We start from the raw sequence: 16059 nt of genomic DNA, 5'->3' as shown, positions 1-16059 counted from the left end.
ACAGTCTACGCACCGCGGTCTACGGATAGCCAGTACTCTTTTTTTTTCTCCTTTGATCGCACCTGAAATGCTCTCTGCAGTTCCACTGCCTCTCTCGCTCAGAATCAGATCTCAAATAAAAATGTGGACATTTATTGGTTATTATTTTGTTTTTCCTGAGGGTTAGATCAGTTATGGTTAGGAATGAATGTAAGTCAATGCAAAGTGTGTGTGTGTGTGTGTGTGTGTGTGTGTGTGTGTGTGTGTGTGTGTGTGTGTGTGCGTGTGTGCGTGTGTGCGCGTGTGCGCGCGCGTGCGCATGCACTCATCAGGGCATATCACAGCTCCTCCTATCTGTAACACACATCGTCGCTGTGCGTCCCACAGACTCTGTATGTCCCACAGACAGACTTGACCACTTTTCAGCATGGTGTCCGTATTTAAAAAAAATAGCTAATTTAGAAAATCTACAGGCTCTATGCAGCGCAGCACATTGTGAGCTTGTAGATCGACTGTTTTCGATACTTTTGCGTGACTCTTGTCATGCGACGAAGTATAAAATAGGGCAGTGGTTCTCAACCAGTGGTCCGGGGACCACCAGTGGTCCTTGAGGGGGTTCCAGGGGGTCCCCAGCCAAATTAATAGTTAGGAACCAAATTGACCTGTGTCTGTAACTCTGAGAGTGTGTGTAACTCTGAGAGTGTACAAATGGAACCAAATGGACCCATTAGGGTCCATTTGGTTCCATTTGTACACTCTCAGGGTTAAATGAACACTAATTCATTGATGATACAGTGTAGACTGGGACTCCCAAGAAATCAAAATGGTTGAGTCCCTGGCATATCTTTTCATGTCCGTGGGCTAATATGTGTCAAATTTGGGGGTCCTTGACGCGAAAAAAGGTTGAAAACCACTGAAATAGGGCATTCATTTATGGGGGGAAAAAAACAACATGAAAATATGGAGATGCAAGGTTTTGGACCCGCAGCGAGGACATGCTGGGGGTGGCAGTGGCAGCCCACAGATGACAGTGGTGATTGATCCTGGTGCAGGGGGATAAGTGCCCGTGCACCGCTGAGCACACAGGTCTGCTGAAACTCAGCCAGGCGGAAAATTAGAAATCTCTTCATCCCTGGTCCATTTGAAATCCGATATCTCCCATCTTCCCCTTGTGCAGGCACTCCCCTCTACCGCCAATAAATCAGTAATTAAATGATGTGTGTGGACGAGCGCGGTGTGTACACGGGTGCCAGGTGCGCATCTCTGCGGGATTAGCCCGGGACGACGCTGTGATGGGGTGATAGGATGTTCAAAGGGGTCACAGGCTATCGTGCCCACACACGCGCGCGTACACACACACACACACACACACACACACACACACACACACACACACACACACACACACGCAGTCATGCACACACGCATACACACGCGCACACACACACACACACACACGCAGTCACGCACACACGCACGCACACACACACACACAGTCACGCACACGCACACACACACACACACACACACACACACAGAGCTGTTTATATTGGTACGATGGGGGCGCTAGGTAATGTTATGGTGCCCCAGATACCAAATCAAATGCAGGTTTTGGATAAACCCCTGAGCACTGCCTGCACTTGACCTCCGGGGATGATCAGAAATACTTGTTCAGTTCAAATGAAGGTGAAAACATGCATCTTTTGCTGGTGGAAAGTAACTAAGTACATTTACTCAAGTACTGTACTTTTATTTTGTATTTTTGAGCGGTGTAGCCGCTCCTATACGTGGGGTTGGGACACCTCATTAGTACACCCTTCGCTGTACTGTGATTGGCTCATAATAGCACACCCCTCTACATTAGTACACCCCTAGCTGTACTGTGATTGGCTGACTCTATTGGCTGACTCTATTCAGCACTATGATTGGCTAGCGAGACACATGATGAAATTAATAACCTTTAAATAGGACTATGCACGGGGCGTCCGCTGGCCTAACGGTCCAGGCGCATACCACATATGCTGGGAAATCCAGCTTGACAGCGTGTCGCGGGTTCGACTCCCGATCCCGACGACCTTTGCTGTATGTCTCCCCCCCATCTCTCTCCCCATTTCCTGTCAGCCTACTGTCCTGTCCAAATAAAGGCATAAAAGCCCCAAAAAATATTTTTTTTTAAGTGAGCTTCCATCACTGTGATGTCTGACCACACTGCTCACTTCACACTGGGTGTGATTTTTATATACATTTCTTCATTTGAAAACTTGCGAAATGGGACTTTCTGCATATCGAGTTCTTTTTCTTACTTACTTACTTACTTTTACACTTACTCAAGAAAATTTGGAACACAGGACTTTTACAGAGTATTTGTGTGCTGCGGCACTGAAACCTTAAGAGATGCGAGTACCGTACGTCTTCCATCACTATCACTGATGGCTGTGTTGTTGCTGTGTTGTTTTCAGGTACGTCGGCCCAGGGCAACCCCCTCCTGGCATCCCTGCCTGTCCCGGGACGGCCGCTACAGCCTCAGCTCGACCTCAAACACTTCCTTCCCTTCCGCCTCAACGGGTCCTCCCCCCTCAGCCTCTTCCCCAACTTTAACACGGTGAGTCACACGCACACACACACACACACACACACACACACACACACACACACACACACACACACACACACACACACACACACACACACACACACACACACACACACACACACACACACACACACAGGCAAGTGGTTCTCAAAGTGTGGTTCGGGGACCCCCAGGGGGTCCTTCTGGAGGTTCCAGCAGGTCCCCCGGCAAAATGTGTTGATATTCTGTAGCATCAAGATCAGTTTAACAGGGCTATTTGACAATAGCCTGTCACATCCCTCACATGAGAGCAAAATGGCCGTTGTGTGAATTATGATCAATGCCTAGAGGTCCAGTTTCTCGTCGCAACACACAACACGTTTGTAGATCGGCTATTTTCAGTGCACGTCACCCGTCCCGCGCGCAACTACAGTATGACTCTGGCTTTATCTGTTCGGATGTATAGCACTGAGCGCACTGGCCAATACAAACTAAGACGTGACTGTGCTCCCGGTGCACATTTCCGAACGAGACGTGTCCCTTATTGAACTGATAAGGGACACACTTTGTTCCCTGTTTTTTTTTTTCCTATTTCAATGACACACATCTTCCATATACATATAATACATAGAATACAGGTTGTTAAACACTTAGACTGACCTGAGTTGTCTCTGTTCTTGAACCGCTTTTTTTCTGTCCACACCAAATCTCTTTGCCAAAAAAATAGCCAATCTGCAAGCTCACATTTTTGGCTACTGTTCCCTTATTTGAATTTCAGGTGGTTGGCAACTCTATCTGTTGCAGAGTTCAAACTGGGGGCCTTGTCCAGTTAGAGGACAGTCTCTGACTACTTTACTACCCTGCTGAAAACGGTTTAAAGCCTGAACGCCACTGCTTTGAACATTCTTGCCCTGACAATCCAAGCAAGGTCTACCGTACTGTTGTCATCTGCGTGGAACTGGTCTAGGGGACCGACCGCTCATTTCAGTATCAGCGTTTTCACAGATGAAACTCCCGCCAGCATTTTTTTTTCCAGTCAGCAGTAAGCCACCATTTCCAAGCAGCGTGGCTCAGATGCTTACCTGCCTCTGTGTCTAGAATTAAAAGCTTGTTTCTTTGATCTCTGCTTACCGACAGTATACCCATTGTCATTGTGTGTGTGTGTGTGTGTGTGTGTGTGTGTGTGTGTGTGTGTGTGTGTGTGCTTCTGATGTCTTTGATCCTACTTTTAGTGTGTGTGTGTGTGTGTGTGTGTGTGTGTGTGTGTGTGTGTGTGTGTGTGTGTGTGTGTGTGTGTGTGTGTGTGTGTGTGTGTGTGTGTGTGTGTGTGTGTGTGTGTGTGTGGGAGTGTTTATATGTTTGTAACGTGTGTGTGTGTGTGTGTGTGTGTGTGTGTGTGTGTGTGTGTGTGTGTGTGTGTGTGTGTGTGTGTGTGTGTGTGTGTGTGTGTGCGCGCGCGCCTCTTTGCCCAGTCTTTGTGAAACCATCTCAAGTTCCTCTATCTGTAAATGAAACATAAGCCTCTCTCTCTCTCTCTCTCTCTCTCTCTCTCTCTCTCTCTCTCTCTCTCTCTCCCTGACCAGCATACATTTTACACCTCTTCAAATGGGAGTGAAATAAAAGGGGGGGGTAGCATAAGAGAGAAAAGACACAGAGACATATACCGTAGCCCCGCTGGGGTCTTACGGCGGCAGAGGGGTGAGGCGGAACGGGCGGAGGAGATATGCACGTGTGCTGCTGTATGATGTGGTGGGGCTCCAGCCTCGCGGCATGTGAAACGCCATCCGTTTGTTCTCTGTGTGCCCACCCACCGGTTGGAGTCCAGGGGTCAGCTGCAGTTACTGGCCTCTGGAAAACCCAGCCACAAAGCCAGCCTGGACGGCAGCCAGCAGCTCCTCGCTATCACGAAGAAGTCGTCGCTATCAAGTGGAAACCATGTAGCCTGGAAACCGGACTAATCAGCCAGAGTTAAAATATATATGTATTAGTCTGGCCATGCCAGGCTAGAAACCTAATTTAAGTTGTGAAAATAGCCTATCTACAAGTTCACAATGCGTTACGTCGTGATGCGTTGTGAGCTTATTAGATCTGCTGTTTTCACTACTTTTGCGAGACACTCTTGTGATACAAGGTTTCTGCCCGACACCAGCAAAGTAGTACTGTTGTCATGGTGTTTTTAGGGACTCTTGAATTGTAATTTTTTCACCTGGTATGATAAATAAATCCTGTGTGTTCATTTAAACCTGACTGAGAGTATACACAAATAACCAAATGGACACTATAACTTAACTGCGTTAAAGATGGATAAATGAACACTGAGGATTTTGCTGTGTAAGTTGTTTAACTATAATGCTGCTCTACCACACTCTGTTGATGCTGATCATTATTATGTAGAAGTGAGGCAAACACTAACAACAGCAATCCAGCACCAAACATTATACAACATTCTTTTATGTCTAATGCCATATTATGTAGTTTATCTGCTATTTCTTAACAGCCAACGCAAAAATCCAAACTGACTCAGATGCTTTCCAGGTTTTAAATGGTTAAAGCAAAATGACACTGCAAGGTCTGGGTTGCGTAGTTACCTTGCCATGAGCAAACTCCCAATATATTCACTCCATTGATGAAAAAAATATAATCCAAAATAGTCTCCCCTATTGACTTACATTGCACAGTGAAATAGGTCTCAAAGTCAGACTTTTAGCACACAAATGAATGCAAACTAACTTTGTGATGATTTTACTATTTGAATTTGAAAGAATACAGATGCAGACTGTGTTCGTTACTGCATGTGTAAGAAGCAACGATAGTACCTACAGTATTAACAAAGACTGCTTTGGGTCTTTTTATACATTGGCAGAATCCACTTTGCTTTTTGGGTGTGCTAAAAAAATGACTTTGAGTGCTGTTTTCACCGTGCAGTAACTCAATGCAACTCAATGGGGAGACTATTTTTGGATGACGGCTTTTTAATCAACAGAGCAACTATTGAAGATATCTCATCAATATTTGGAGTCACATCATGGCAAGGCAACTTAACAACCCAAACCTCTGCCAAGGTGTAATTAACTTTAATCATGAAAAAAACACTAAGTCACTTCCTTTCTCATTTTAATATGGTTTAATATGTATTTTTTAAGGTGTATTTTGTCCCTCAAACAAAAACATGCGTTCCCTATTAGCAGCAGTTATTTCGACGTGGATTAATAATGATTTCAACCAGCTAGTTGAGAAGCCGCAGAGACCATGCTTTTCAGCGTGCCATTCTCTGAACAGAATGCAGCACCTGGAAGAACGTGGAAACGCTCTCCGCCCAGAATGCAGAAATGATGATAACTATAGAGGAGAGAAACATGTCAAATCAGGGTTTGCTTCAGACTCAGGAGGGAGATGATTAGTCTCCATAACACATAGTGTGACTGTGCAGCTGTGGCATTAATCACAAAGCCCATTCAGTAGGGAGCACCAGGTTCTCTTAGCCCCTGATAAGACTCACGTTGTTCTGGGCGTGTGCAGGGGAGAGAAGATGAATGCACCTGTCTCCGAAACTAAATAGCCTCCAGTTTTCATCCTGTCCTCTCTTACCCTCCTTCTCTCTCTATACCTCTAACCCCCCCCCCCCCCCCCCCGCCCTCTCTGTGTCTCTGCACCTCCCTTGCTGAAACTCCATCATGGACTCACAGGCACAGCCTCCTTGTGCTGGATAGCTTCTGTCTGCACCAGGGCTGGAAGGAAGGAGAGACAATAGACGCATTCATAGCAGTCGGTTCGGGATGGCTGCGGACAGACAATGTGCACATTCTTCTGTTCCTAAAACAAATAGTTGTGTGCAGCCTGCCCTGCTAAGGTGGTCAGAGGGCAGGAGGAGTGTGGGGTGGGGGGGGGGGGGGGGGTGGACGGACGGACGGTGTGTGTGAGTGTGTGTGTGGGGTTTGCCGGCTGTCCGAGGTCCAGGCTTTGGCTTGTGAAGGGAAAGGTCGGTTTGTTCCCCAAGGTGGACTTGGAGTTGTTTAAGAAGCCACACTGAGGCAGCGGAGGCAGGGTTACCTCCCAGGGGAGAGCTCTACCTACAGCGGAGAGGTTTGAGTGTCAGGTGTGTTTATGTTCCCTATCACACCTGGCCTTGAGGAATCCTGGGTAAACAAACTCTGCCTTCAAACAGGAGTCACCTGTCTGGGACTGGGGGGGGGGGGGGGTGCGGTTTGAGGGCTGAGGATGATTCGGGCATTGTTCAGGCTTGCGTCTCAGACAGAAAGGCAGCGCCAGCCGCTACACTATTATGCGTTGCGTCGGCATTCACTGGAACAGCACCGGCGCAGATCTGGTTACGCCAAGCGTGGCAGTCTGACTGCAGAGTGACTGTGCTGTACCCCTCCGCCCGCACCCCCCCCCCAGCTGACCCACTCCCCCCCTCCCTCTTCTACCTCCGGATTTGAGGAGCGGGCCCGCTACCAACCTGGAGAGGCGGGCTCCAGGAGGGGGACTATTAGCTTACATGTGATACGCCGCTGATGGCTGCATGCATTGACATTAGCTGTCAGCGTGGCGCAGTGCAGATCGCCCCCTAGCGCAGTGGTTCTCAACCTGCGGGCCGGGGCCCACCGGTTGGCCGTGAGGATATCGCAAGTGGGCCCCCTACTAATTGGCGAAACGCAATTTAATGATAACATAACATTAACACAAATAAACACGCTCTCAAAAAATGCACGTCGCCCACCCATCTGACCACTTAGGCTGTTAGGGTGCCGTGTCAAGTGGTCAGAGATGGGTGGGCTTCGAACGCTTTCAAGATTTTCAAGTGGGACCTGATCAAGAAAAGGTGGAGAACCAGTGGCCCAACAGACGCGATCACTGTGGCCTCACTTCCCTCCCTCGGCTGTTTATAGAATGCTGTCTGGGGGGACTTTCTGAGGTCTTCATCCAGACTGTTGAAACCACATTTATCATACCGTCTGGCCATAGTTGCACTCCGGAACCACCTCCATGTACTGCAGCTTGCAATGTATCATAATCTCTCACAGAGACACATTCCTGGAATCACAGTGGGGCTCTAACTGTATTAAGCCCTTTTTTATACTTAGTTGCTGGTGGGCTGGTGTTTTGCTGCAGCGAAAATAGGCGATCTACAAGCTCACAAGATCTGCAAGCGCTGCGACGCGTTGTGGCCTTGTAGATTGGCTATAAAAGCAGACATTAGTGTCTCTAATTTGGCCGTGAGAGAAATGTGCTACATGCAGTTGTGTTTCACGCCCTGCGGCTGCAGCAGAGCTCTGCGGCGGTGGGGTGTGTTAGCTCAGTGGTTCTCAAACTTTTTCAGCTCAAGGTCCATTATTTATTGGGCATTTGAGCCACGGACGAGCATTTGATGAGATTTAGACTCTCAGACCCAAGACTTCGAATATTTTGTTATCGTTGGATACGATTTTGTCCACAATTCCATGCTGTAATGATGTGGTACCATAGGAGAGATAACAGGCAAACGTTGATCAAAATAACAATTCTTTAATTAAGTAATGCAGATGTTTAACAATAATTTAACCCTTGAGAGCGTAAAATGAAACCAAATGGACCCATAAGGGTCCATTTGGTTTCATTTTACGCTCTCAAGAGTTAAAGATCTATAAGGGTCCATTTGGCTACTAACTGTCCATCATTTAGCTGGGGACCACCTGGAACCCCCTCAAGGGCCACTGGTGGTCCCCGGACCGCTGGTTGAGAACCACTGTGTTAGCTGACCACCACATACTCATAACATCCCTGGTTGGAATCTGTCTGGAGACCTATGTTCCTTGCCTTCCCTCTCTTTGCCTTTGGTTTCCTGTCTCTCTACTGTCCTGTATATAAATAAAACGATATAACTGCCCAAAACAGTGGTTCTCAACCCTTTTTGAATCAGGGCCCACTTGAAATTATTGAAAGTGCTCGCGGCCGTTTGCATTTTCAGAGCATGTTTGTTTTAATGATCATTCAATCGACTGTGTGCCGACTTGGATCAATGGAGCTAGCGCAGTATGCTTTAAGCTAACATTTTTTCCTACATTATTATAATGTTTTATATTAATGCCATATAGCAGTGGTTTTCAACCAGTGGTCCGGGGACCACCAGTGGTCCTTGAGGGGGTTCCAGGGGGTCCCCAGCCAAATTAATAATTAGGAACCAAATTGACCCTTATATGTCTGTAACTCTGAGAGTGTACAAATGGAACCAAATGGACCCTAACGGGTCCATTTGGTTCCATTTGTACACTCTGAGAGTTAAATTAACACTGATGATGATACTACTGTGTAGATTGGGACCCCCAAGGAATCAAAATGGTTGAGTCCCTGGCATATCTTTTCAAATGGGGGTCCCTGGGCTAATATGTGTCAATTTGGGGGTCCTTGACGCAATGCCATATAGCATTAAAATCTTAGTCTTTTGCCAATTATTTGGGGGGCCCCCATAATATCGTCAATTTCTGAAAATCAGCAGCTGAATGAAACAGCCTCTCGACCTCACCCCGCGCCACTTCAGTTCATTTCCCCTCTCTCTCTTGTGAGGATCATTTGTGTTTCACATGACAATGCAGAACAAATATTAATTTTGAATTTTTAAATGTGATCTTTTGCTGGAACACGTGTGGCCCGGCCGTTTGGTATCATTTGTAAACTCTCAGAGCAGCATACATACAGTAGGTGGATGGATGGTGACAGTGTTTGCTTGCTGTGTCCTAGATGGACCCGGTGCAGAAGGCGGTGATCAATCACACGTTCGGTGTCCCTCAGCCCCTCAAGAAGAAACAGATTATATCCTGCAACATCTGCCACCTGCGCTTCAACTCCACGGTAAGAACACATGTGTTTAGGCTCGCTTTTTAGGTATGTGTGTGTGTGTGTGTGTGTGTGTGTGTGTGTGTGTGTGTGTGTGTGTGTGTGTGTGTGTGTGTGTGTGTGTGTGTGTGTGTGTGTGTGTGTGTGTGTGTGTGTGTGTGTGTGTGTGTGTGTGTGTGTGTGTGTGTGTGTGTGTGTGTGTGTGTGTGTGTGCGTGCGCGCGCGCGCGCGTGTGTGTGTGTGTTGTTTGGGTGTGAGGGATTAGACAGCAGGGAGAGCAGCGTTTATCTGTGCAGGACAGAAACAATCAGTAGCACCAGCGGGGAGCCCCAGTTTCAGCATCTCCACGTTCCATTTACCCTACATACACACACACGCACACACACACACACACACACACACACACACACACACACACACACACACACACACGCACACGCACACGCACACACACACACAGAAATGCACATACACAAACACACACAAATGCACACACACACACACACACACACACACACACACACACACACACACACACACACTCACACACACACAAATGCACGCACACACACCCGCTCGCGCACACAAATGCACATGCGCAGGCACACACACAAATGCACAGGCACAGTTGCACACGCACACAAATGCACACATACGCGCACACGCGTGTAAGCACATGCACACAAATGCACGCACACACAAATGCACACGCACAGTTGCACACGCACACAAATGCACACATACGCGCACATGCGTGTAAGCACATGCACACAACACGCACACACAAATGCACATGCGCAGGCACACACACATGCACGTATATAGCCTGGTAAACCCTCCCTCCAGAAATCTCATTTCCATTTGATTTCTGGTGTGAGTTTGGCCTGAACGCCCATTCTGCAATATTGGCTGTGTACACCAAACAGACGAGCCTATCAGCGTCGTCGCTCATCGTTCTGTGATTGACAGCGACAGTTGGCCAATCAGGTGGCGAGTTTGAGTGAGCCCGAATGAAGCTGAGTGCAGCCTGAGTGCAGCCAACAAAAGACGAACGGCAGCCATTGTTGTTGTCCGAGTGCCTTCACTTCTTACTTTCGTTTTTAAAATGGTCTCAAACTTCTTTTTTGAGGCACGGAATTTACTATTAAGATATCGTTTGGATAGAATTTAGTTGTTTAACTTCATATATGTGGTCAATTAATCATGACATAGCCTATTTAAAAATATAAATTTAGAGAACCGGCAGGGGCGGGGAGTGACACGCATGTATCCCAATAAGGCAACCTATTTTGGGCATGGCCGTCTCAAAAGTCCCGTTGCGTCACATAGTCTGGAGGTGGTAAAAAGGAACTGCTGATTGGCTGAAGGGGACAAACGATCATTGGCTGTCAGTCAACGGTATTACTCCCGCCCAACTCCAGCCCACAGCCAATATTGCAGAATGGGCGATCAGGCCAGACTCACTCCAGAAATCAAATGGAAATGAGATTTCTGGAGGGAGGGTTTACCAGGCTGGCACGTATACACACACACACACACACACACACACAAATGCACACGCACAGTGGCACACGCACACATATGCGCACACGTGTGTAAGCACACGCACACAAATGCTCGCACACGTGCACACACACACACACACACGCGCGCGCGTATACGCACGCACGCACACACACACAGCTTACTGTAGTACTGTACACATTGTGCGTTGTCCGCATGTGGACATAGAGGACCCACAGTACAGAGACATTCAATGTAAATCTATGAGTGTTCCTTTAACTCTTGAGAGTGTACAAATGTGACCAAATGGACCTGTAAGGGAGGGTGTACAAACACACTCTATAAGTTACAAATGGATAAATTAACATTTAGGATTTCACTGGTTCCTGATTTGCAAGGAACACAACATTTTGTCACTTTTATACATACAGTAATAATAATGATATCGCTTTTATATTGTGACAATACAATTATACAGTCCCCGAGGTTGGTGTAATTGAGTTTCATGGATTTCTTGTTTTTATTAGCGCAATCATTGTTTAGCCTCTGCAGTGAAAATATGCATGACAACAGTGCTGACCATCACTTTTGATACTTAATTAATTTCTTTTATACACGCTTCCCGTTCGTTATATAACAAACTTGTAATAAAGCTATGCGATAAACAAGACATATGTGTCGCTCCGTAGCCCCCCTGCGTAATTACGAGGCGAGCGATCAATCAGGAATCCCCTATTAAGGGCTGGTATGTTTTGCTGTAGTCATGCCCGGGAGGCAGTGATGTGATAACCGATGCTCATTTGACACGTTCGTTCGTTCTCTCTCTCTCTCGCTCCGTCTCCTGCGAGACCTAGTTGGATAGAGAGGATGGTATGTAGCTGAGAGGGAGCTAGCAGGATTTGTCTCGTCACGCTAATCTCCGAAGCCTTTTCACGGCAGATCAGTCAGCTGATGTGGTGAGGTGCTCAAGTTGGTGTTTACAGATGCGGCCTTGACGGGCCTGGGTTATTTATAATGCCCTGCTACAACACACCATTAAGTCTGTTAACCCATTGAGACAGGGGACGCGTCTTGTGTCATTTTAAGATTTCTTTGGGCTAGTCAAAAATAGCAGATATACAAGCTCATAGCGTGGCACCGAGTGCCGCGCTATGAGCTTGTAGATCTGCTATTTTTTTTAAAATCATGAATATTTTTGCAAATCATTGAATATATATATATTTTTAAAGTGATTTTTTTTTTTTTTTTAATCTTTGCTTCTGGGGGTCCCTGAAAAATGTTTGAGAACCACTGATTATAGCAACATAAGTTTTTTTTTTAAAGTGTTAGGATTTAGAAGACATTTGTAGAATCCCCCAGAAGCAAAGATTCGAGTTAAAAATGTTTATTCAAAGATTTGCACACATTTTCGTGATTTTCTTTTTTTTTTTGCAGATCTACAAGCTCATAGCACGGCACTCGGTGCCGCGCCATGAGCTTGTATATCTGCTATTTTTGAATAGTAAAAGTATAAGATAATGGTTCAAAAAATCGAAAATGACAGATGCTTTCCCGGTCATAATGGATTAATGTGGATTCTGCCTCCTGCCCAACTGTACGACAAGCCTGGTGTTTGGTGTTTGCTTAGACTCTCTCTCTCTGTTTAGTAATACATGAGAGATGTGGGAGAGGAGTGATATAATTAGTTGCAGCGTGCATGAGCGTCTGTGTGTTGGTGCTTGTGCCTGCGTACGTACGCCTGTCCCTTTGTGCATCATGGTGTATCTGTAATATTGTAATAGTGTTTATCAGCATACGATCACAGCGGATGCTGACATCTATTCATTGGTGATGTTCCACCATATTGTTGATGCAGAGGTAATCAGTGAAATCCACAACCAGCGTCTGCAATTGTTTCACACTGTAAGGAGATGGTCTCTTGGTGTTTGCGGCATCCGTAAGCCATTTGCTGTACGTATTTATTCCCCCTTCACAGGAAAGACACTCTAAGTAGTTTAGTAGCTGCTTAATCTGACTTGTTCACTTAATAAGCAGCAACCAGGGCTGGACAATTAACCGAAAATATATTGAAACTGATAAAATAATAAAATGATAACCAATAATCGACTTTGCACATCTAGGTTAAAATAATAATCAAGGGGGCGCCGATGGCCTAGTGGTTAAGGCACATTCCACATACATATACAGGCTGACAGTGAGGCGCAGGTTCGATTCCTGAGCCTGATGGGCTTTGCTGTCGGTCCCCCTGTCTCCCTGTTTCCTTTCACTGTACTATCCAATAAAGGCAGAACATTTAAATTAAAAAAAATATATATATATTGTTTATTTATGCTTAAACAAAAAAACAAGAACGCCATTTAATAATAGGGGGCCGCAGCTAGAGCTTATGGCTTTTTAGGGGGTCCTTGGCATGGACAATTTTGGGAACCCCTGTTCTAATAAGATGAATACAGTATTCCCTGTGAGTCAATAAGTTCAGCTCCAAGCCACAGTATTCACCATCTGAAAAACACACAAAATCAACACTTTCCAATATAAAAGTAATTCCTTAAAGATATTGTGGCACTTATTTGAAGGGACGCCGGTAACGTAAACATTCGATACACCAAGTGATTAAACTTGTAGAGCCATGAACGATGAACTTATAGTAACACACATAATTAACACATCCTTTTCCAAAATAAATCATATATATTAGATCTGGACTACAAACTAATTCTTCAATGTGTTTGGACAGCCTTAGCTTGGGCTGGTCTGAGAGGAACATTAATTAAACCAAGGCAGTAATAATCCTAACTTCTAACTTTCAGACAGATGCTGCTACGGCTGGGCGATATGACTCAAATAATATCACGCTTATTTCACTTATTATGTATTTACTTTTGCCTCGATTACGATTAATGAATGATCATTTTCAAGTTCATTTTTTAAGTTCACGACGCGAACATTTTTGTACACCAGCATTGTACAATGAAGTATAATACAGAGTTCAGTGGTTAATCCATTTTTTTGTGTCGATTTGTTGGAAGTGGTCAAACTTCCAACAACCCTGACACAATAATTCTCCTTTCCAAATTAATTGCTGCCACACACTGCTGCTCTCAAAGCTTGCCTCCTCCACCCCAGCCTCCACCTTATAGTTCAGAGTCTTGCATTACCCAAACGTTTATACTGAATGTTGAACTGAAATTCATGTGTGCATGGCTCTAAACTGAATTCAATGCTCTAAGGCTTTAATGCTAAAGTGCATTCAAGTTTGCATGTCGAAAGTTAATCTGATTAAATGTTAAATTGCTATGGGCCCGCTCTTGTATACCTGTGGGGGGTTTTGCATAGCGTTCCCTGATTTTGCTTAGCATGCTGCTTAGCAACATTTTTAGAACATCTTAACCCATTAAGATGGGTTAAGAAATAGCAGATCTACAAGCTCGTAGCACGGCACCGAGTGCCGCGCTACAAGCTTGTAGATCTGCTATTTTTGAAAAATCGTGAAAATGTGTGTAAATCTTTGAATATATATTGTTTTAAAGCGAACATTTTTAAGTCAAATCTTTGCTTCTGGGGGTCCCTGGAACAAGATGGGGGTCCACGATCAAACACATATCATTTTGGGGGTCCTTGACATGAAAAAGTTTGAGCACCACTGATATAGAAACATACGTTTTTCAGAATACTGTTGGGATTTAGAAGACATTTGTAGAATCGGCCTCAGGCCTTAATGGGTTAAAGAGCGGAGCCATTAACGCCAAGTTTAACTGTATTCCATTTGTTGCAATAAATGGTTAAATCTACTTTGACGTGAGTGTTCCTGACTGAATGTAGCTCTTTGTCTCTCCATCACTCCCCATTGCTACATGTAACGTGATGAGAGATTATCTTCAGAGGCTATTTTAGGCTTTAATGAGAGCTCTCTGTATTGATTTATGTGCAATTCCTATACATGAATGTTATCTGACATCAGGGGCCTCATACAGAGGCCATGAGAATTATAATAATGTGAAGACAAAGTACTGTTGTGGAATGAAAAATAATGTGCTTTGGCCCTGACCTGTAACTGTGTGTGTGTGTGTGTGTGTGTGTGTGTGTGTGTGTGTGTGTGTGTGTGTGTGTGTGTGTGTGTGTGTGTGTGTGTGTGTGCGTGTGCGCGTGCGTGTGTGTGAGAAGCGCTGTAATGCTATGCATTTAGTATCGTCGCTGTCAATCTTAAAACCTTGTATCTCCATACTTTTAATGTTTTTTCATAAATGAATGCCCTATTTAATATTTTGTCATATGATGGTGTCACGCAAAAGTCTGCTAGTTTGCTATTTTGGGGAAATTATGAAAAACAAAATTAAAAGTGCAGCCTATAATGACTAAACAAAATAAGGATGCCAGGTTGAAAGTGATTACGTCCGTCTGTGGTTTTTATATAAATATTTAACCAATGAAAAGTATTTAACGACTTTAACCCTTTCAGACCGAGAACGCATCTGTGTCATTTTAAGATTTCTTTGGCTATTCAAAAATAGCAGATACCACTAATTAACATAACATTACATTACAATAACAACAACAAGCAACATTTGTTATTTATTTTTTTAAACTAGGATTTAGAAGACATTTGTACAATCCCCCAGAAGCAAAGATTTGAGTTACAAATGTTTGATTTGAAAATATATATAGATTCAAAGATTTGCTCAAATTTTCACAATTTTTCAAAAATAGCCAAAGACATCTAAAATGACACAGATGCGTTCCAGGTCTAAATGGGTTAGCGACTAAATTATGTATTTTTTTCAATTTCTTGGAAAGTAACGTTCTTCTTTTTTTTTTTTTTCATGCAAGGTTTCCGCCTGACAGCGGCAATATGTTGTTACATGCCCCTGGGATTTGCTGTGGCTGGCACTTGCAGTGCACATTAATGAGTTAGTTCTAGAGATGGGATCCTTTCTGTTGTTACATACTGCACATGCAATTATACCTCTGGCCTCCCAATGTGCCAGTGCTCTTATCGGCTAGAAACAGACTCTCCTTGCAGCGAGCGAGTGTGTGTGTGTGTGTGTGTGTGTGTGTGTGTGTGTGTGTGTATGTGTGTGCGTGTGCGTGTGCACCAGCTCATGTATATCGTTGCTGTCGGGTGGAAACCTTGTATGTTCAAAACTGTTACTTTTCAGGAAATGAAACAGGAAATGTTCAGAAATAGTTCATAT

The 16059-nt window shown here is 44.9% G+C and overlaps 1 protein-coding gene across 1 annotated transcript in view; it reads left to right on the top strand.

The window, feature by feature from the left end:
- Positions 1 to 16059, top strand: part of znf385c (zinc finger protein 385C) — a 171853-nt gene that overhangs the window by 136862 nt on the left and 18932 nt on the right. The window contains exons 3-4 of the mRNA XM_084072762.1: positions 2439 to 2581; positions 9269 to 9379. Of these exons, the coding sequence (XP_083928888.1) occupies positions 2439 to 2581; positions 9269 to 9379 (254 nt within the window). The remainder of the gene's footprint in view (positions 1 to 2438; positions 2582 to 9268; positions 9380 to 16059) is intronic.

Source organism: Gymnoscopelus microlampas (assembly GCF_963454915.1).
Source record: "Gymnoscopelus microlampas genome assembly, chromosome: 11".
NCBI lineage: Eukaryota > Metazoa > Chordata > Actinopteri > Myctophiformes > Myctophidae > Gymnoscopelus > Gymnoscopelus microlampas.
The sequence above is the reverse complement of the archived record's forward strand: the minus strand, read 5'-3'. Positions and strand labels throughout refer to the sequence as shown.